General features: G+C 41.3%; 1 protein-coding gene across 1 annotated transcript in view; it reads left to right on the plus strand.

Moving 5' to 3' along the window:
* Nucleotides 1–21,777, plus strand: part of LOC311141151 (uncharacterized protein) — a 33,730-nt gene extending 11,953 nt beyond the window's left edge. Inside the window, exons 8-18 of the mRNA XM_084176403.1 lie at nt 318–2,115; nt 2,376–2,549; nt 3,166–3,339; nt 6,537–6,710; nt 8,180–8,353; nt 11,986–12,159; nt 13,044–13,217; nt 15,084–15,257; nt 16,471–16,644; nt 18,276–18,322; nt 18,909–21,777. Coding sequence (XP_084032529.1) covers nt 318–2,115; nt 2,376–2,549; nt 3,166–3,339; nt 6,537–6,710; nt 8,180–8,353; nt 11,986–12,159; nt 13,044–13,217; nt 15,084–15,257; nt 16,471–16,644; nt 18,276–18,322; nt 18,909–19,465 — 3,794 coding nt within the window. The 3' untranslated portion in view covers nt 19,466–21,777. The remainder of the gene's footprint in view (nt 1–317; nt 2,116–2,375; nt 2,550–3,165; nt 3,340–6,536; nt 6,711–8,179; nt 8,354–11,985; nt 12,160–13,043; nt 13,218–15,083; nt 15,258–16,470; nt 16,645–18,275; nt 18,323–18,908) is intronic.
* Nucleotides 21,778–24,481: the final 2,704 nt, after the last annotated feature.

The raw sequence follows: 24,481 nt of genomic DNA on the forward strand, positions 1-24,481 counted from the left end.
ACATTTAAAAGCTGTAGCTAAAGTACAGCTAAAGTAGCTGTGTAACTCAATGATATTGTAGCAGCCTTAACACAACACCTAGTGACCTCATCAAGTAGCAGCAGGGATGTGTTGTGGTGATTAATTTAGACAGAGAGAGAGAGAGAGAGAGAGATAACATTATTAATCAATAATACCAATAATGATATAAATCAGTCACACCAGTGTGTAATGCATTATGAAAACATTTACAGATTTATACAGACAGTTAAGAGAATAAATGATTATAATTTAAACTTTATAAGATGTAATATTAATATCCTCTGTGTTATTTCTAGATTCAGATGAGCGTGCTGTGATTCTTCAACGTGAACTCAAATCTAATCTAAAGAAGAAGTTTCAATGTGTATTTGAGGGGATCGCTAATCAAGGAAACCCAACACTTCTCAATAAGATCTACACAGAGCTCTACATCACAGAGGGTGGAACAGGAGAGGTCAATAATGAACATGAGCTGAGACAGATTGAGACAACAACCAGGAAACAAGCAAGACTAGAGACTGCAATCAAATGTAACGACATCTTCAGACCCTTAACTGGACAAGACAAACCTATCAGAACTGTGCTGACAAAGGGAGTCGCTGGCATTGGAAAAACAGTCTCTGTGCAGAAGTTCATTCTGGACTGGGCTGAAGGAAAAGCAAATCAGGATGTCCAATTTGTATTTTCATTCCCTTTTCGGGAGCTGAATTTGATGAAAGGGGAAGAACACACTTTGATTGAACTTCTCAATTACTTCTCAAAGGAAACCAAAGAATCAAGAATCTCCAACTACGACAAGTACAAAGTTCTGTTCATCTTTGATGGTCTGGATGAGTGCCGACTGCCCCTAGACTTCCAGAAGAACAAGATCTGTTGTGACGTCACAGAGTCAACCTCAGTGGATGTTCTGCTGACAAATCTCATCAAGGGAAATCTGCTTCCCTCTGCTCTCCTCTGGATAACTACCCGACCTGCAGCAGCCAATAAGATCCCTTCAGGGTGTGTTGACCAGGTGACAGAGGTACGAGGGTTCAATGACCCACAGAAGGAGGAGTACTTCAGGAAGAGATTCAGTGATGAGGACCTGGCCAGCAGAATCATCTCACACATAAAGACATCAAGGAGCCTCCACATCATGTGCCACATTCCAGTCTTCTGTTGGATTTCTGCAATAGTCCTTGAACACATGCTGAAACATAAGAGAGAAGAGATGCCCAAGACTCTGACTGAGATGTACACACACCTTGTGGTGTTTCATACCAAACAGAAGAATGAAAAGTATCTTGGGAAAGAAGAGACAGGTCCACACTGGAATAAAGAGAGCATTCTGTCACTGGGAAAACTGGCTTTTCAACAGCTTGTGAATGGCAATCAGATTTTCTATGAAGAGGACCTGAAAGAGGCTGGCATTGATGTCAATGAAGCCTCAGTGTACTCAGGATTGTGCACACAGCTCTTTAAAGAGGAATGTGGGCTGTACCAGGACAAGGTGTACTGCTTCGTGCATCTGAGCATTCAGGAGTTTCTGGCTGCTGTATATGTGTTCCTCTCATTCATCAACAACAATGAGAATATAATGGATGAACCTCAATCAACGTCCAGGAACTTTTCTGTGAGGATCAGACACAAGCGTAAAGTTACTTTCTACAAGAGTGCTGTGGATAAAGCCTTACAAAGTGAGACGGGAAACCTGGACCTTTTCCTCCGCTTCCTTCTGGGCCTCTCACTGGAGTCCAATCAGGAGCACTTACGAGGTCTACTGACAAAGACAAGAAGCAGCTCACAGAGCCATGAAGAAACAGTCAAGTACATCAAGGAGAAGATCAGGGAGAATCCCTCTCCAGAGAGGTGCATCAATCTGTTCCACTGTCTGAATGAACTGAATGACCATTCTCTAGTGGAGGAGATCCAAAGCTTCCTGAGATCAGGATGTCTCTCAGAAGCCAAACTGTCACCTGCACAGTGGTCAGCTCTGGTCTTTGTGTTGCTGACTTCAGAAAAGGAGCTGGATGTGTTTGACCTGAAGAAATACTCCAGATCAGAGGAAGGTCTTCTGAGGCTGCTGCCAGTGGTCAAAGCCTCCAGAGCTGCTCTGTGAGTACATAAAATGACATTTAAGTTCTAATCATCAGGAAGAAATATTCAGTTTAGAGAAATATATGTATTATTGAAAAACATATTGAATCAATGCATTGATGTTCACATTAGTATAACAATATGACCATACAATTCTAGGAGACGGAAGATGAATCTATATGTTGTTTAAGAGAATAAGCCAAATGCATCTGCCATTGTCCTTCTACACTACTGGTGTTAAATTAACAGTTTGTGAAATCATGATGATCTCTTTGCAGGCTGTCAGGCTGTGGAGTCACAGAGCAAGGCTGTGCTTCTCTGGTCTCAGCTCTGAGGTCAAACCCCTCACACCTGAGAGAGCTGGATCTGAGTAACAATAACCTGAAGGATTCAGGAGTGAAGCTGCTCTCTGCTGGACTGGGGAATCCCCACTGTAAACTGGAGACTCTGAGGTCAGTATTCCTGTAGTTGGTCAATAAGTGATAACTGTTCACCAGATCCACATGTGTTTACCAGGCACACATAGTCCACACCATATGTGTTTGGACAGTGAAGTTTACAGTTTTACATTTGGTGCTATGCTCCAGCAATTTGGATTTGAGATATAATGTTTCATAAATCAATGCATTAGAATGCATTATAATAATAATGTTTCATATTAGGTGACATTACAGAATGCCACCTTTTATTTGAAGGTAATGGTGAGAGGTTAGCATGTTTTGTTGTAGCCTCTGTAACTTTCTCATTCATTATTATTCATGATTCATTCATGATTTTTCTTAATCATGGCATCATCAGGATTAATTTAGTAATGTTTAGAAACATGTTATCTACTCACAGAAAGGAAATTACTCAACACCAAAGAATAGCAGTGTGGTTTAAATATTTGTCTCTCTACAAGCAATACTTTGATAATTTGTAATTTCTAATAATGATAAATCCATTTATGAATAAATATGGCAGGTTTCAGGACACTGATATATCTGAAAATGTTTAAATAATATACTGCCACATTTTTCACCACCAAAGAATAGCAGTGTGATTTTAATATGATTTGACTCTTTGCAGGCTGTCAGGCTGTCTAGTCACAGAGGAAGGCTGTGCTTCTCTGGTCTCAGCTCTGAAGTCAAACCCCTCACACCTGAGAGAGCTGGATCTGAGTAACAATGACCTGAAGGATTCAGGAGTGAATCTGCACTCTGCTGGACTGGGGAATCCCCACTGTAAACTGGAGACTCTGAGGTCAGTATTCCTGTATCACTCAATGAACACACACACACTGGACACACACACACACACAGGACACCAACACTATACACACACACACACTGGACACACACACACTAGACACACACACACAAACACAGACACTGGACACACAGTCATTGGACAACACACTCACACACTGGACACACACACACACACACATACACACACACACTGGAGACACACACACATGCAATGATTAATTTAGTAGTGTTTAGAAACATGTTATCTACTGTTAATAATTATACATTCATTCATTTATATACAGTAACGTTTGGACACACCTACTCATTCAAGGGTTTTTCTTTATTTTTACTATTTTTTACATTGTAGAATAACAGTGAAGACATCAAAACTATGAAATAACACATATGGAATCATGTAGTAACCAAATAAGTGTTAAACAAATTAAAATATGTTTTATATTTGAGATTCTTCAAATAGCCACCCTTTGCCTTGATAACAGCTTTGCACACTCTTGGCATTCTCTCAACCAGCTTCACCTGGAATGCTTTTCCAACGGTCTTGAAAGAGTTCCCACATATGCTGAGCACTTGTTGGCTGCTTTTCCTTCACTCTGCGTTCCAACTCATCCCAAACCACGTCAATTGGGTTGAGGTCGGGTGATTGTGGAGGCCAGGTCATCTGACGCAGCACTCAATCACTCTCCTTGGTCAGATAGCCCTTACACAGCCTGGAGGTGTGTTGGGTCATTGTCCTGTTGAAAAACAAATGATAGTCCCACTAAGCGCAAACCAGATGTGATGGCGTATCGCTGCAGAATGCTGTGGTAGCCATGCTGGTTAAGTGTGCCTTGAATTCTAAATAATTAACAGACAGTGTCACCAGCAAAGCACCCCCACACCATAACACCTCCTCCTCCATGCTTCACGGTGGGAACCACACATGCAGAGATCATCCGTTCCCCTACTCTGCGTCTCACAACGACACGGCGGTTGGAACCAAAAATGTCAAATTTGGACCCATCAGACCAAAGGACAGATTTCCACCGGTCTAATGTCCATTGCTCATGTTTCTTGGCCAAATCAAGTCTCTTTCTTCTACAATGTAAAAATTAGTTTTAAATGTTAAAAATACATTTGAATGAGTAGGTGTGTTCAAACTTTTGACTGGTAGAGTATACAGTTGAAGTCGGAAGTTAACATACACTTAGGTTGGAGTTATTAAAACTTGTTTTTCAACCACTCCACAAATGTCTTGTTAACAAACTCTAGTGTTGGCAAGTCGGTTAGGACATCTACTTTGTGCATGACACAAGTAGTTTTTCCAACAATTGTTTACAGACAGATTATTTCACTTATAATTCACTTCATCACAATTCCAGTGGATCAGAAGTTTACATACACTAAGTTGACTGTGCCTTTAAACAGCTTGGAAAATTCCAGAAAATGATGTCATGGCTTTAGAAGCTTCTGATAGGCTAATTGACATCATTTGAGTCAATTGGAGGTGTACCTGTGGATATATTTCAAGGCCTACCTTCAACCTCAGTGCCTCTTTGCTTGACATCATGGGAAAATCAAAAGAAATCAGCAAAGACCTCAGAAATAGAATTGTAGACCTCCACAAGTCTGGTTCATCCTTGGGAGCAATTTCCAAACGCCTGAAGGTACCACGTTCATCTGTACAAACAATAGTATGCAAGTATTAACACCATGGGACCACGCTGCCGTCAATACTGCTCAGGAAGGAGATGTGTTCTGTCTCCTAGAGATTAACGTACTTTGTTGCGAAAAGTGCAAATCAATCCCAGAACAACAGCTAAGGACCTTGTGAAGATGCTGGAGGAAACAGGTACAAAAGTATCTATTTCCACAGTAAAACAAGTCCTATATTTACATTTTAGCAGACGCTCTTATCAAGAGCGACTTACAGTTAGTGAGTGCACACATTTTTCATACTTGCCCCCCGTGGGAATCGAACCCACAACCTTGGCGTTGCAAGCGCCATGCTCTACCAACTGAGGTATAGGAGGCCCATATAAACAGGTATAAATGTATCTATATCCACAGTAAAACAAGTCCTATATCGACATAACCTGAAAGGCTGCTCAGCAAGGAAGAAGCCACTGCTCCAAAACCACCATAAAAAAGCCAGACTACGGTTTGCAACTGCACATTGGGACAAAGATCGTACTTTTTTGAGAAATGTCCTCTGGTCTGATGAAACAAAATATAACTGTTTGGCCATAATGACCATCGTTATATTTGGAGGAAAAAGGGGGATGCTTGCAAGCCGAAGAACACCATCCCAACCATGAAGCACGGGGGTGGCAGCATCATGCTGTGGGGGTGCTTTGCTGCAGGAGGGACTGGTGCACTTCACAAAATAGATGGCATCATGAGGAAGGAAAATATTATGTGGATATATTGAAGCAACATCTCAAGACATTAGTCAGGAAGTTAAAGCTTGGTCGCAAATGGGTCTTCCAAATGGAAAATGACCCCAAGCATACTTCCAAAGTTGTGGCAAAATGGCTTAAGGACAACAAAGTCAAGGTATTGGAGTGGCCATCAAGAAGCCCTGACCTCAATCCTATAGAACATTTGTGGGCAGAACTGAACAAGCGTGTGCGAGCAAGGAGGCTTAGAAACCTGACTCAGTTACACCAGCTCTGTCAGGAGGAATGGGCCAACATTCACCCAACTTATTGTGGGAAGCTTGTGGAAGGCTACCCGAAACGTTTGACCCAAGATAAACAACTTAAAGGCAATGCTACCAAATACTAATTGAGTGTATGTAAACTTCTGACCCACTGGGAATGTGATGAAAGAAATAAAAGCTGAAATAAATCATTCTCTCTACTATTATTCTGACATTTCACATTCTTAAAATAAAGTGGTGATCCTAACTGACCTAAGACAGGGAATCTTTACAACGATTAAATGTCAGGAATGATGAAAAACTGAGTTTGAATGTATTTGGTTAAGGTTTATGTAAACTTCCGACTTCAACTGTATATGAATAGATATTCCAGGACTCTGATGTATCTGAAAATGTTGAACAAAGATATATAATATAATTCTAGGAGACGGAAGATGAATCTATATGTTGTTTTAGAGAATAAAACAAATGCATCTGCCATTGTCCTTCTACACTACTGGTGTTAAATTAACAGTGTGTTTGTGAAATCATGATGATCTCTTTGTCAGGCTGTCATTCTGTGGAGTCACAGAGAAAGGCTGTGCTTCTCTGGTCTCAGCTCTGAAGTCAAACCCCTCACACCTGAGAGAGCTGGATCTGAGCTACAATCACCTGAAGGATTCAGGAGTGAAGCTGCTCTCTGCTGGACTGGGGAATCCCCACTGTAAACTGGAGACTCTGAGGTCAGTATTGCTGTAGTTGGTCAACAAGTGATAACTGTTCACCAGATCCACATGTGTTTACCAGGCACACATAGTCCACACCATATGTGTTTGGACAGTGAAGCTTACAGTTTTACATTTGGTGCTATGCTCCAGCAATTTGGATTTGAGATAGAATGTTTCATATTAGGTGACGGTATATAATGTCACCTTTTATTTGAGGATATTTTCATACATATCTGTGTTACTGTTTAGAAATGAAAACACTTGATGTGTCTAGTTCTCCCATTTGAAAAAGTCGTAATAATTTGGACATAGTCACTTATATTGTTTTAAAGTAGTCATACGTTTAGTATTTGGTCCCATATTCCTTACCTGCAGTGATTACATCAAGCTGTGATTCTACAAACGTGTTGAAGACATTTGCAGTTTGACTTGGTTGTGTTTTGGATGATGTTTTCCCCAATAGAAACTGAATGGTGGATAATTTCCTGTCATTTTGGAGTCACTTCACTTGTATTGTCAGTAAGAATAGAATATGTTTCTGAACACTTCTACATTCATGTGGATGCTACCATGATTATGAATAATCATTAATAAATCGTCATTGATGTGATAAATCGTGAATGATGATGAATGAGAAAGTTACAGAGGAACAAGGATCATACCCCCTCTGTTATTGGTAATGGTGAGAGGTTAGCATGTTTTGTTGTAGCCTCTGTAACTTTCTCATTCATTATTATTCATGATTCATTCATGATTTTTCTTAATCATGGCATCATCAGGATTAATTTAGTAGTGTTTAGAAACATGCTATCTACTCACTTAGACAGAAAATTACTCCAGTCATCATCCACCATTCAGTTACTATTGGACAAAACATAACCCAAAACACAACCAAAACAAACTGCAAATGCAACCAACGAGTTTACAACCAAATACTCAACTTTTGACTACTTTAATACAGTATAAGTGAATTGGTCAGAATACTTATGACTTCTTCAAATAGGGGGACTAGATACATAAAGTGCTTTTATTTTTCTAAATGGTGAAACAGATATGCATGAACATACCCTCAAATAAAAGGTGACATTATATACTGTCACCTCATATGAAACATTTGATCTCAAATCCAAAATGCTGGAGTATAGAGCCACATTTAAAATGTTAGCATCACTGTCAAAATATATATGGTGTGGACTGTATACTCAATACAATCTAAATCTGATACCTCACTGTCTGTCTTTTCACTGATGCTGCTTTTTAAACTGCTCTGGTCAGTCTACTCAAATATTTGTACTTTTATATTTGTCTCTCTACAAGCAATACTTTGATAATTTGTAATTTCTAATAATGATACATTAATTTATGAATAGATATGGCAGGTTTCAGGACACTGATATATCTGAATATGTTGAAAAAATATACTGCCACTATTTTCACCACCAAAGAATAGCAGTGTGGTTTTAATATGATTTTTCTCTTTCCAGGCTGTCAGGCTGTCTAGTCACAGAGGAAGGCTGTGCTTCTCTGGTCTCAGCTCTGAAGTCAAACCCCTCACACCTGAGAGAGCTGGATCTGAGTAACAATAACCTGAATGATTCAGGAGTGAAGCTGCTCTCTGCTGGACTGGGGAATCCCCACTGTAAACTGGAGACTCTGAGGTCAATATTCCTGTAGTTGGTCAACAAGTGGTAACTGTTCACCAGATCCACATGTGTTTACTAGGCACACATAGTCCACACCATATGTGTTTGGACAGTGAAGCTTACAGTTTTACATTTGGTGCTATGCTCCAGCAATTTGGATTTGAGATAGAATGTCTCATATTAGGCGACAGTACAAAATGTCACCTTTTATTTGAGGATATTTTCATACATATCTGTGTTACTGTATAGAAATGAAAACACTTGATGTGTCTAGTTCTCCCATTTGAAAAAGTCGTAATAATTTGGACATAGTCACTTATATTGTTTTAAAGTAGTCATAAGTTGAGTATTTGGTCCCATATTCCTTACCTGCAGTGATTACATCAAGCTTGTGATTCTACAAACGTGTTGAAGGCATTTGAAGTTTGACTTGGTTGTGTTTTGGATGATGTTTTTCCCAATAGAAACTGAATGGTGAATAATGTCCTGTCATTTTGGAGTCACTTCACTTGTATTGTCAGTACGAATAGAAGATGTTTCTGAAGACTTCTACATTCATGTGGATGCTACCATGATTATGAATAATCATGAATGAATCGTGAATGATGATGAATGAGAAAGTTACAGAGTAACAAGGATCATACCCCCTCTGTTATTGTTAATGGTGAGAGGTTAGCATGTTTTGTTGTATCCTCTGTAACTTTCTCATTCATTATTATTCATGATTCATTCATAATTGTTCTTAATCATGGCATCATTAAGATTAATTTAGTAGTGTTTAGAAACATGTTATCTACTCACTTAGACAGAAGATTACTCCAGTCATCATCCACCATTCAGTTACTATTGGACTAAACATAACCCAAAACACATCCAAAACAAACTGCAAATGCAACCAACGAGTTTGGGACCAAATACTATACTTTTGACTACTTTAATACACTATTAGTGAATTGGTCAGAATACTTATAACTTCTTCAAATAGGGGGACTAGATAAGTAAAGGGCTTTCATTTCTAAACGGTGAAACAGATATGTATGAACATACCCTCAAATAAAAGGTGACATTATATACTGTCACCTCATATGAAACATTTGATCTCAAATCCAAACTGCTGGAGTATAGAGCCAAATTTAAAATGTTATCTTCACTGTCAAAATAGATATGGTGTGGAATTTATACCCATAAGTGTAAAATTTCTTAATTCTCAGCACTTATCCAACCAATTTTCTACTCTGAGACACTTTGTGGATATGGGCCCAGATCTCAAAATATTGTTATAAAAAAACGTAGAATGTTTGCTTTACATAATTTAACAAATGAATATTACTAATGTACCCGACTTTAAAGACTGCTTTTAGTTTTTTGTGTGGCTCTGCTCATGTCCGCGTTCTGAAACTGTCCGTGTTCTGAAACTGTCCGTGTCCACGTACAGAACTGTCCGCGTCCACGTACGGTTTGGCGCCAAGCATATTGTCCAGTTACGCGCAGAGTGGTCTGAGGTGATGTTGGGGAATAACGACGGAGTTCGTTACAGTGTTGAGACACCGAAGTTTATTGTTCAATTTTCTTTTTGCTTTACGGTCAGGGAAAGTAGGAGTGTTGCCAGATCCTTTTCACTCGCTATTCTTGTTTAATTGTGTGGTTCACTGGATTCGTCATCATCCTCGAGGGACAGACGAACGACCTGCTCGCTAGCCAAGCTAGTCGGTACAGCTAGCTAAGCTAGCTACTCTACCAGCAGCATCCTAGTTATCCTGGCTACCACTACATCATCACCGGCTGCCTGCATTTCTTGTGGACCGATGGAGCTCCCTGGTTGTTTCTTCCACCTGTTAAATACCGTGGAGGGCTTCTCCCTCTCTCGTTGACGGATGCTGGCCTACGATCCCTCTGTCCGGTTCTCCTCTCTTCACTAGATGGATGGTAACTTTAGTGTTTAACCCCTCTGTGTTCAAGGACCAAACTTTTGAATATAATTTTTTTAACGCTTTTTTTCTGATAAAATTAGTTAATTGCATCCGCCATGGAGCCCAGTTTCATAATATTACCTTCTGTCCCTGGTTATGAAGTAATCGCGAAAAAACAGGCCTTATGTTTGGGCATTTTTCACCCTACCAGCTCCTATTAGTTCTATTGAGCTCCGTGACACCGACTCGCCAACAGAACGTTCTATTCCCAGCCCATTGTTCTGCGTCACAATGCCAGCTTCACTATTGTTATCAATGAGACCTGCCTGCGTTAACCCTGTAGGTTTACCTCAGGTAACTTATTATTAACAAGGTTACGGCTACTTGGTGAGCGTTAACCCTGTAGGTTTACCTCAGGTAACTTATTATTACCAAGGTTACGGATACTTGGTGAGCGTTAACCCTGTAGGTTTACCTCAGGTAACTTATTATTAACAAGGTTTCGGCTACTTGGTGAGCATTAACCCTGTAGGTTCACCTCAGGTAACTTATTATTAACAAGGTTACGGCTACTTGGTGAGCGCACTCACTGTTCACCTGAGTACATGTTGTGGTCACCTATAGTGTGGTGAGACACGGTTTAAGAGGCGATGGCTGGCGGATAGCCATCAAACATTAAAATGTTTTGGTCATTGTTAACCATATTTGTTTTAAGTAAGAAGTGTACAATCTAAACAAAACGCATGTCCCTGTCCACTTTTTCAAGATGTGGCCAATTTAAACAGCCAGAAGACATTTTTTAATTAAGAAATAACAATTTATTTGACGACTTGTTGTTTCTAAATGACTGCTGAATAATTTGATATGCATCGAAATCTTCATTCGTAGGCATCAAATTGAGCGAATGCTGCGCAGGTTCACTGAGTTGCAAAACCAAATGGGTATAATGGGGTGATTGTTGTCTAATCAGGTGGTCTAGCTCATTGATTTGAAGATCTGACGCAGTTGCTACCTTAGATTATGAGCCTAGCAAGTGTCATGAATGAGTTATGTAGTACCCACATACGGCCACAAACCCATACTGTTTTTTGCCATATAAACCCTAAACCTAACATTCATTCAAATGCATTTATAATGCACTCATTGTTCACCTCGTTGTGGTCATCATTGTCGGCAAGGAATATGGGACCAAATACTAAACATTTGACTACTTTAAAACACAATAAGTGAATTGGTCAGAATACTTATGACTTCTTCAAATAGGGGGACTAGATATATAAAGTGCATTTATTTTTTCTAAATGGTGAAACAGATATGTATGAAAACACCCTCAAATAAAAGGTGACATTATATACTGTCACCTCATATGAAACGTTTGTTTTAAAATCCGAAATGCTGGAGTATAGAGCCACATTTCAAATGTTAGCTTCACTGTCAAACTAGATGTGGTGTGGACTGTATCCTCAATACAATCTAAATCTGATACCTCACTGTCTGTCTTTTGACTGATACTGCTTTTTAAACTGCTCTGGTCAGTCTACTCAATTATTTGTACTTTATATTTTTCTCTCTACAAGCAATACTTTGATAATTTCTAATAATGATACATTAATTTATGAACAGATATGGCAGGTTTCAGGACACTGATATATCTGAATATGTTGAAAAAATATACTGCCACTATTTTCACCACCAAATAATAGCAGTGTGGTTTTAATATGATTCGACTCTTTGCAGGCTGTCAGGCTGTCTAGTCACAGAGGAAGGCTGTGCTTCTCTGGTCTCAGCTCTGAAGTCAAACCCCTCACACCTGAGAGAGCTGGACCTGAGCTACAATCACCCAGGAGACTCAGGAGTCAGACTGCTCTCTGCTGGACTGGAGGATCCACACTGCAGACTGGAGAAACTCAAGTATGTAGAGGGTTTATGTCAATGTTCATATCAGACATGTTGGAGTTATCAGGCTAGTTAAGACAAACATTCTGACCACCACTTGGACTAAGTTATACGCTCACGGTGTGTGTGTGTGTGTGTGTGTGTGTCCAGTGTGTTTGTGTGTTTGTGTTCTGTGTATGCACGTGTATCAGTACACACACAGAACACACACACACAAATGCACACACACACACACTGGACACACACACACCAAACACCTGATACACCACACACACACACACACACACACACACACTGGACACACACACACACTGGACACACAAACACACACTTGACTCACACACGCTGGACACACACACAGGACACACACACACACACACACACACACTGGAAACACTCACACACTGGACACACACACTGGACACACACACACACTGGACACACACATAAACTGGACACACACACACACACACACACTAGGATTATTTTAGTAGTGTTTAGAAACATGTTATCTACTCTCTTAGACAGAAGATGAATCCAGTCATCATCCACCATTCAGTTACTATTGGGCAAAACATAACCCAAAACACAACCAAAACAAACTGCAAATGCAACCAACGAGTTTGGGACCAAATACTAAACTTTTGGCTACTTTAATACACTATAAGTGAATTTGTCAGAATACTTATGAATTCTTAAAATAGAGGGACTAGATTCATAAAGTGCTTTCATTTCTAAATGGTGAAACAAATATGTATGAAAATACCCTCAAATAAAAGGTGACAATATATACTGTTTCAGGACACTGATATATCTGAAAATTTTGAAAAAATATACTGCCACTATTTTCACCACCAAAGAATAGCAGTGTGGTTTTAATATGATTTGACTCTTTGCAGGCTGTCAGGCTGTCTAGTCACAGAGGAAGGCTGTGCTTCTCTGGTCTCAGCTCTGAAGTCAAACACCTCACACCTGAGAGAGCTGGATCTGAGTAACAATGACCTGAAGGATTCAGGAGTGAAGCTGCTCTCTGCTGTCCTGGGGAATCCCCACTGTAAACTGGACACTCTGAGGTCAGTATTCCTGTATCACACAATGAACACACACACACTGGACACACATACAGGACACACACACACTGGACACACACACATAATGGACACACACACACACACACTGGACACACAGACACACACACATAAGGATTAATTTAGTAGTGTTTAGAAACATGCTATCTACTGTTAATAATGATGCATTCATTCATGTATATACAGTACCAGTCAAACGTTTGGACACACCTACTCATTCAAGGGTTTTTCTTTATTTTTACTATTTTTTACTTTGTAGAATAATAGTGAAGACATCAAAACTATGAAATAACACATCTGGAATCATGTAGTAACCAAGAAAGTGTTAAACGAAATTCTTCAATTAACCACACTTTGCCTTGATGACAGCTTTGCACACTCTTGGCATTCTCTCAACCAGCTTCACCTGGAATGCTTTGCCAACAGTCTTGAAAGAGTTCCCACATATGCTGAGCACTTGTTGGCTGCTTTTCCTTCACTCTGCCGTCCGACTCATCCCAAACCATTTCAATTGGGTTGAGGTCGGGTGATTGTGGAGGCCAGGTCATCTGGTGCAGCACTCAATCACTCTCCTTCTTGGTAGAATAGCCCTTACACAGCGTGGAGGTGTGTTGGGTCATTGTCCTGTTGAAAAACAAATGATAGTCCCACTAAGCCCAATCCAGATGTGATGGCGTATTGCTGCAGAATGCTGTGGTAGCCATGCTGGTTATGTGTGCCTTGAATTCTAAATAAATCACAGACAGTGTCACCAGCAAAGCACCCCCACACCATAACACCTCCTCCTCCATGCTTTACGGTAGGAAATACACATGCGGATATCATCTGTTCACCCACACCGCGTCTCACAAATACACGGCGGTTGGAACCAAAAATCCAGACCAAAGGACAAATGTCCACAGGTCTAATGTCCATTGCTCATGTTTCTTGGCCCAAGCAAGTCTCTTCTTCTTATTGGTGTCCTTTAATAGTGGTTTCTTTGCAGCAATTCGACCATGAAAGCCTGATTCACACAGTCTCCTCTGAACAGTTGATGTTGAGATGTGTCTGTGACTTGAACTCTGTGAATAATTTATTTGGGCTGCAATTTCTGAGGTTGGTAACTCTAATGAACTTATCCTCTGCAGCAAAGGTAACTCTGGGTCTTCCATTCCTGTGGCGGTCCTCATGAGAGACAGTTTCATCATAGCGCTTGATGTTTTTTGCGACTGCACTTGAAGAATCTTTCAAAGTTCTTGAAATGTTCCGTATTGACTGACCTTCATGTCTTAAAGTAATGATGGACTGTCATTTCTCTTTGCTTATTTGAGCTGTTCTTGCCATAATATAGACTTGGTCTTTTACCAAATAGGGCTATCTTCTGAATACCCCCCTACCTTGTCACAACACAACTGATTGGCTCAATCGCATTAAGAAGGAAAGAAATTCCACAAATTAACTTTTAAGAAGGCCCACATGTTAATTGAAATGCATTCCAGGTGACTACCTCATGAAGAAGGTTGAGAGAATGCCAAGAGTGTGCAAAGCTGTCATCAAGGCAAAGGGTGGCTGATTGAAGAATCTCAAATATAAAATATATTCTGATTTGTTTAACACTTTTCTGGTTACTACATGATTACATATGTGTTATTTCATAGTTTTGATGTCTTCACTATTATTCTACAATGTAAAAATAAAGAAAACCCCTTGAATGAGTTGGTGTGTTTAAACTTTTGACTGGTAGTGTATATATAAATATATGAATAGATATGGCAGGTTTCAGGACTCTGATTTATCTGAAAATGTTGAAAAAATATATTTTCACCACCAAAGAATAGCAGTGTGGTTTTAATATGATTTGACTCGTTGCAGGCTGTCAGGCTGTCTAGTCACAGAGGAAGGCTGTGCTTCTCTGGTCTCAGCTCTGAAGTCAAACCCCTCACACCTGAGAGAGCTGGATCTGAGTAACAATGACCTGAAGGATTCAGGAGTGAAGCTGCTCTCTGCTGGACTGGGGAATCCCCACTGTAAACTGGAGACTCTGAGGTCAGTATTCCTGTAGTTGGTCAACAAGTGATAACTGTTCACCAGATCCACATGTGTTTACCAGGCACACATAGTCCACACCATATGTGTTTGGACAGTGAAGCTTACAGTTTTACATTTGGTGCTATGCTCCAGCTATTTGGATTTGAGATAGAATGTTTCATATTAGGTGACAGTACAGAATGTCACTTTTTATTTGAGGATATTTTCATACATATCTGTGTTACTGTTTAAAAATGAAATCACTTTATGGATCTATTTCTCCCATTTGTATATGTCGGAATTATTTGGACATATTCACTTATATTGTATTAAAGTAGTCATAAGTTTAGTAATTGGTCCCATATTCCTTACCTGCAGTGATTACATCAAGCTTGTGATTCTACAAACTTGTTGAATGCATTTGCAGTTTGTCTTGGTTGTGTTTTGGATGATGTTTTTCCAAATAGAAACTGAATGGTGAATAATGTGCTGTCATTTTGGAGTCACTTCACTTGTATTGTCAGTAAGAATAGAAGATGTTTCTGAACACTTCTACATTCATGTGGACGCTACCATGATTATGAATAATCATGAATGAATCATGAATGATAATGAATGAGTAAGTTACAGAGGAACAAGGATCATACCCCCATCTGTTATTGGTAATGGTGAGAGGTTAGCATGTTTTGTTGTAGCCTCTGTAACTTTCTCATTCATTATTATTCATGATTCATTCATGATTTTTCTTAATCATGTCATCATCAGGATTCATTTAGTAGTGTTTAGAAACATGTTATCTACTCACTTAGACAGAAGATTACTCCAGTCATCATCCACCATTCAGTTACTATCGGGCAAAACATAACCCAAAACACAACCAAAACAAACTGCAAATGCAACCAACGAGTTTGGGACCAAATACTCAACTTTTGACTACTTTAATACACTATGAGTGAATTTATCAAAAAACGTATGACTTCTTCAAAAGTGGGGGACTAGATACATAAAGTGCTTTCATTTCTAAACAGTGAAACAGATATGTATTAAAATACCCTCAAATAAAAGGTGACATTATTTACTGTCACCTCATATGAAACATTCATTAATTTATGAATAGATATGGCAGGTTTCAGGACACTGGTGTATCTGAACATTTTGAAAAAAGATACTGCCACTATTTTCACCACCAAAGAATAGCAGTGTGGTTTTAATATGATTTGACTCTTTGCAGGCTGTCAGGCTGTCTAGTCACAGAGGAAGGCTGTGCTTCTCTGGTCTCAGCTCTGAAGTCAAACCCCTCACACCTGAGAGAGCTGGACCTGAGCTACAATCACCCAGGAGACTCAGGAGTCAGACTGCTCTCTGCTGGACTGGAGGATCCACACTGCAGACTGGAGAAACTCAAGTATGTAGAGGGTTTATGTCAATGTTCATATCAGAGATGTTGGAGTTATCAGGCTAGTTAAGACAAACATTCTGACCACCACTTGGACTAAGTTATATAAAGACTGTGTGTGTGTGTGTGTGTCCAATGTGTGTCCAATGTGTGTGTGTGTGTGTGGGTCCTGTGTGTGTGTGTGTGGGTCCAATGTGTGTTTTTGTGTGTGTGTTCAGTGTGTGTGTGTGTGTGAGTGTGTGTCCACTGTTTGTGTGTTTGTCTGTCCGGTGTGTGTGTGTGTCCAGTGTGTGTGTGTGTCCAGTGTGTGTGTGTCGTGTGTGTGTGTCCAGTGTGTGTGTGTGTGTGTGTGTCCTGTGTGTGTGTGTGTGTCCTGTGTGTGGGGGGGTCCAGTGTGGACATAAACACACACAATGGACAAAAACACACACACACACACACACACACACACTGGACACACACACACACACACACACACACTGAACACACACACACACTCACACACTGGACACACACACTCACTCACACTACACACACACACACACAAACACACACACACACACACACACACACACACACACTCACACACTCACACACTGGACACACACACACACACACACACACACACACACTAACACACTGGACACACACACACACACACACACACACTGGACATACACACACACACTGGACACACACACACACACAATGGACACACACACACACTGGACACACGCTCACACTGGACAAACAAACACACACACACACACAGACACTGGACACACAAACACACACTGGACACACCCACACTCACATTGGACACACACACACACTGGACAAACAAACACACACAAACACACTCACACACTGGCCCCACACACAGACACAAAAAGGAAACAGACAGACAGACACAGAGACACTGGACACACAAACTGGACACACACACACTCACATTGGACACACACACACACTGGACACACGCTCACACTGGACAAACAAACACACACAAACACACACACACACTGGCCCCACACACACACACACAAAAAGGAAACACACACACACTGGAAACACACACACTGGACAAACACACACACTGGACACACACACACACACACACACTGGACACACATACACACACACACAAAGGAAACACACACACACTCACACACTGGACACACACACAGATTGGACACCCACACACACACACACACACACAGACACTGGACACACCCACACTCACATTGGACAAACACACACACTGGACAAACAAACACACACAAACACACTCACACACTGGCCCCACACACACACACAAAAAGGAAACACACACACACACACACACACACACACACACACACACTGGACACACACACACACTTGGACAAAGGTATATGCTGACTGTGTGTGTGTGTGTGTGTCCAGTGTGTGTGTGTGTGTGTGTGTGTGTGTGTGTGTGTGTGTGTGTGTTTGTGTCTGTGTCTGTGTCCAGTGTGTGTGTGTGTCCAGTTTGTGTGTGTGTGTGTGTGTCCAGTGTGTGTGTGGGGGTCCAGTGTGTGTGTGTGTGTGTGTCTGTGTGTGTGTGTGTGAGTTCAGGTGTATCCCTCAATGACTGTCTGTTCTTCTGCTTACCGCTACAGTGTGGAACATGGTGTAGAGATCACAATGAAACCTGGACTTAGAAAATGTGAGTGTTGACTGCTGTGAAGAATATGACTAAGAATAAGTCTTAATTCAAGTGAAGTCAAAGTCAAAGACCACCATCATTACTTACTTGGTCATATTAAATATCAGCTGTAGTTCTACAGAAGCACAAATCAGGGACACCAAAGTTTACAAAGAGTTGCTTTGACAATGTGTGTGTCTGTGTGTGTGGCGTGTTCCTGTTACATTAGAAATGTGTGTGTGTGTGTGTGTGTGTGTGTGTGTTCAGGATGTTTGTGTGCGTGTGTGTGTGTGTGTGTTCATGCTTGCATGCATACAGGTGTGTGTGTTCAGGGTGTGTGTGTGTGTGTTGTGTATGTGTGTGTGTGTGTGTGTGTTTGTGTTCAGGATGTGTGTGTGTGTCCAGTGTGTGTGTGTGTATAATTAATGGGAATAAGTGTGTTTTATATTACCATACAGTATAACATATGATCATTCAACAAGTCTCAAGTTACCTTCTCCTTTTGATACCTAGAAACATCTACATTAAATGAATTAGTGAAAAGTGAGTTAACATTCTAATGTGAATGATGATGATTTCTAATATTGTGTCTGGTTTCATCCATCAGATGTCTGTGATCTCACACTGGACCTAAACACAGCAAACAGACGCCTCTCTCTGTCTGAGGAGAACAGAAAGGTGACATGTAGGAGGAGAGAGAAGCAGCCGTATCCTGATCACCCAGAGAGATTTGAGGAGTGGGAACAGGTGCTGTGTAGAGAGGGTCTGACTGGGCGCTGTTACTGGGAGGTAGAGTGGAGTGGGAGTGGGGCTGTTATAGGAGTGACATATAAAGGAATCAGCAGGAGAGGAAGGGGCGGTGACTGTGGGATTGGAGCCAATGACAAGTCCTGGAGTCTGATCTGCTCTGACAACAGTTACTCTGCCAGGCACAATAATAAGTCCACTACCATAGACGTCCCCCCCTCCAGCTCCCACAGAGTAGGAGTGTATCTGGACTGGCCAGCCGGCACTCTGTCCTTCTACAGAGTCTCCTCTGACACACTGACCCACCTGAACACATTCCACTCCACATTCACTGAGTCCCTCTATCCAGGGTTTCATCTTTGGTATCATGGCGCCTCAGTGTCTCTGTGTCAAACACATCATGATGTTTCACTCTAATCATGTGTTTTATGTTTGATCAGAATATGACATTTAAATATGTATATGTAGTAACACACCAGTTTGGGCCAGTTTATTCCTGTAAATAATTACCATGGTAACTCTGCATCTGTCTCTATCCGTGATCCTGTCAGATAAACCACACACACACTCTCACACACTGGACACACACATGCTGGACACACACACACACACTGGACACACACACACACACTGGACACACACACTGGACACACACACACACACTGGACACACACACACACTGGACACACACTCACACACACACTGGACACACCAACTGGACACACACAAACACACACACACTGGACACACACACACACACACACACACTGGACACACACACACACACACACACTGGACACACACACACACACACACAGGACTCACAAATACACACACACTGGACAAACACACACACACACTGGACACACACACACACACACACACTGGACACACACACACACACACACACACACACACACACACACTGGACACTCACACACACTGGACATACACACTAGAGACACACACACACAATGGACATACACAAACTGGACACACACACACTGGGCACACACACTGGACACACACACACACACACAAACACACACTTGACATACACACACACACACACACACACACACACACAATGGACACACACAAACTGGACACACACACAAACACACACTGGACATACACACACACACACACACACACACACACTCAGTACACACACACTGGACACACACACACACACACACACACACTGGACACATACACACACACTGGACACACACACACACACTGGACACACACACACACTGGACACACACACACACACACACACACACTGGACACATACACACACACTGGACACACACACACACACACACACTAGACACACACACACATACACACAAGTTTGGGCCAGTTTATTGCTGTAAATTCATCCGCTGCCATCACCTCATGTTTCAGCATGATAATGCACAGCCCCATTTCGAAAGGATCTGTTCACAATTCCTGGAAGCTGAAAAAATAAACAGTTCTTCCATGGCCTGAGTACTCACCAGACATGTCACACATTGAGCATGTTTGGGATGCTCTGGATAGACGTGTACGACAGCATGTTCCAATTTGGGATGCTCTGGATAGACGTGTACGACAGCATGTTCCAGTTCCCGCCAATATCCAGCAACTTCACACAGCCATTGAAGAGGAGTGGGACAACATTCCACAGGCCACAATCAACAGCCTGATCAACTCTATGCGAAGGAGATGTATCGCGCTGCATGAGTCAGATGGTGGTCACACCAGATACTGACCGGTGTTCTGATCCATGGCCCTACCTTTTTTTAAAGGTATCTGTGACCAACAGATGCATATCTGTATTCCCAGTCATGTGAAATCCAGAGATTAGGGCCTAATGAATTTAGTATTTCAATTTATATGAACTGTAACTCAGTAAAATCTTAGAAATTGTTGCATGTTGTGTTTATGTTTTAGTTCAGTATAATAAAAAATAGCAGTTCTAAATGTTTTATGTTTGACATGATGTTACTAACACTAAGTCATTCCTTCCTTTCACTAAATGTTAGTAACACTAAGTCATTCCATCCTTTCACTAAAGCTTTAAAGTAACTTTTAATTGACAAATGCCTCATGTCCAAGTTCTGGATTTTGATGAAAGGAAATCCCATATAGCCTTCTGGACAGGACTTTGCTATGGCATCTTCTGTTTGGGTGTCTCAGGTCAGGTCTGAGCCATGATCAGAATGTGTCTCTGTGTCTATTTCCAGCCCTGCCATTTCTACCTGTCCTGATCTAGTGTTTCACCCGTGACCTCCTCACACCGTTCACTGTCCATGTCTGCTTTTAGCTCCCACCTCTACTTCACTGTGTTATAATGGACCTTATGCTTGTTATGTTACCTCTGGAACCAGTTATCAAACATACTGACCTTTCTGACCCTATCCCATGGCCCTACTTTCTACAACTGAACATTTAAATTCCTCTATGAGTTTTGTTTCGTGTCCATTTACTTATTTATGTATTTGTTGTGTATTGGGGTTGTGCTGCAGAGGATCATGGGGGTTTGTATGTGTTGAGATGATCACGTTCCAGATAAATGGTTGAACTGATTCCTGTCTCCCGTCTCATCATTATTGAATTGTTATACAGACGTGGTTATGAAACCCACCAGACATAACAAAAGATTGGTGATGAGTAAGTCTGAATCTACAGGAACTATTCTGTCTGGAAGAAGTGGGTTTTTACAACTGTTTAAAACTGTTATTTTCTGTGGTACAGTCTAGGCTAATGTTAGCACAGTGTATTGCTAGCAGAGGCAAGTGGATAGTCGAGCTAGCTAAGAAAGAGCGTTAACCAGTGGTGTAAAGTACTTAAGTAAAAATACTTTAAAGTACTACTTAAGTAGTTTTTGGGGGGTATATGTACTTGACTTTACTATTCATATTTTTGACTACTTTTACTTTCACTTCACTACATTCCTAAAGAAAATAATGTACTTTTTTACTCCATACATTTTCCCTGACACCCAAAATTACTCGTTACATTTTGAATGCTTAGCAGGACAGAAAATGGTCCAATTCACACACTTATCAAGAGAACATCCCTACTGCCTCTGATCTGGCAGACTCACTAAACACAAATGCTTTGTTTGTAAATTGTCTGAGTGTTGGAGTGTGCCTTGGCTGAACGTACATTTTAAAAACAAGAAAATCGTCTGGTTTGCTTTATGTAAGGAATTTGAAATGATTTATACTTGTACTTTTACTTTTGATACTTAAGTATATTTTAGCAATTACATTTACTTTTGATACTTAAGTATATTTAAAACCAAATACTTTTAGACTTTTATTCAAGTAGTATTTTACTGGGTGACTTTCACTTTTAGTTGAGTCATTTTCTATTAAGGTATCTTTACTTTTACTCAAGTATGACAATTGGGTACTTTTTCCACCACTGGAGTTAACATCGTCATGGACGGCAGAAAAGGACTCGAGACGGACATCGGAGTGGGAAAACAACGTGATTAAAAAGGAGGAATATACAGTGATTAAAGGAAAGGACATTTATCAATCAATCAATCAATCAATTTTATTTTATATAGCCCTTCGTACATCAGCTAATATCTCGAAGTGCTGTACAGAAACCCAGCCTAAAACCCCAAACAGCTAGTAATGCAGGTGTAGAAGCACGGTGGCTAGGAAAAACTCCCTAGAAAGGCCAAAACCTAGGAAGAAACCTAGAGAGGAACCAGGCTATGAGGGGTGGCCAGTCCTCTTCTGGCTGTGCCGGGTGGAGATTATAACAGAACCATGCCAAGATGTTCAAAAATGTTCATAAGTGACAAGCATGGTCAAATAATAATCAGGAATAAATCTCAGTTGGCTTTTCATAGCCGATCATTAAGAGTTGAAAACAGCAGGTCTGGGACAGGTAGGGGTTCCATAACCGCAGGCAGAACAGTTGAAACTGGAATAGCAGCAAGGCCAGGCGGACTGGGGACAGCAAGGAGTCACCACGGCCGGTAGTCCCGACGTATGGTCCTAGGGCTCAGGTCTCTCAGTTGGCTTTTCATAGCCGATCATTAAGAGTTGAAAACAGCAGGTCTGGGACAGGTAGGGGTTTCGTAACCGCAGGCAGAACAGTTGAAACTGGAATAGCAGCAAGGCCAGGCAGACTGGGGACAGCAAGGTGTCAGCATGCCCGGTAGTCCTGATGTATGGTCCTAGGGCTCAGGTTCTCAGAGAGAAAGAGAGAACGAGAGAATTAGAGAGAGCATACTTAAATTCACACAGGACACTGGATAAGACAGGAGAAGTACTCCAGGTATAACCAACTAACCCCAGCCCCCCGACACATAAACTACTGCAGCATAAATACTGGAGGCTGAGACAGGAGCGGTCCGGAGACACTGTGGCCCCATCCGAAGAAACCCCCGGACAGGGCCAAACAGGAAGGATATAACCCCACCCACTCTGCCAAAGCACAGCCCCCGCACCACTAGAGGGATATCCTCAACCACCAACTTACAATCCTGAGACAAGGCCGAGTATAGCCCACAGAGGTCTCCACCACAGCACAAACCAAGGGGGGGCGCCAACCCAGACAGGAAGATCACGTCAGTAACTCAACCCACTCAAAGTGACGCACCCCTCCTAGGGACGGCATGAAAGAGCACCAGCAAGCCAGTGACTCAGCCCCTGTAACAGGGTTAGAGGCAGAGAACCCCAGTGGAGAGAGGGGAACCGGCCTGGCAGAGACAGCAAGGGCTGTTCGTTGCTCCAGAGCCTTTCCGTTCACCTTCACACTCCTGGGCCAGACTACACTCAATCATATGACCTACTGAAGAGATAAGTCTTCAGTAAAGACTTAAAGGTTGAGACCGAGTCTGCGTCTCTCACATGGGTAGGCAGACTGTTCCATAAAAATGGAGATCTATAGGAGAAAGCCCTGCCTCCCGCTGTTTGCTTAGAAATTCTAGGGACAATTAGGAGGCCTGCGTCTTGTGACCGTAGCGTACGTATTGGTATGTACGGCAGGACCAACTCGGAAAGATAGGTAGGAGCAAGCCCATGTAACGCTTTATAGGTTAACAGTAAAACCTTGAAATCAGCCCTTGCCTTAACAGGAAGCCAGTGTAGGGAAGCTAGCACTGGAGTAATATGATAAAATTTATTGGTTCTAGTCAGGATTCTAGCAGCCGTATTTAGCACTAACTGAAGTTTATTTAGTGCTTTATCCGGGTAGCCGGAAAGTAGAGCATTGCAGTAGTCTAACCTAGAAGTAACAAATGCATGGATTAATTTTTCTGCATCATTTTTGGACAGAACATTTCTGATTTTTGCAATGTTACGTAGATGGAAAAAAGCTGTCCTTGAAACAGTCTTGATATGATCGTCAAAAGAGAGATCAGGGTCAAGAGTAACGCCGAGGTCCTTCACAGTTTTATTTGAGACGACTTTACAACCA

The sequence above is a fragment of the Coregonus lavaretus genome, assembly GCF_964263955.1.
Source record: "Coregonus lavaretus genome assembly, chromosome: 2".
Taxonomy (NCBI): domain Eukaryota; kingdom Metazoa; phylum Chordata; class Actinopteri; order Salmoniformes; family Salmonidae; genus Coregonus; species Coregonus lavaretus.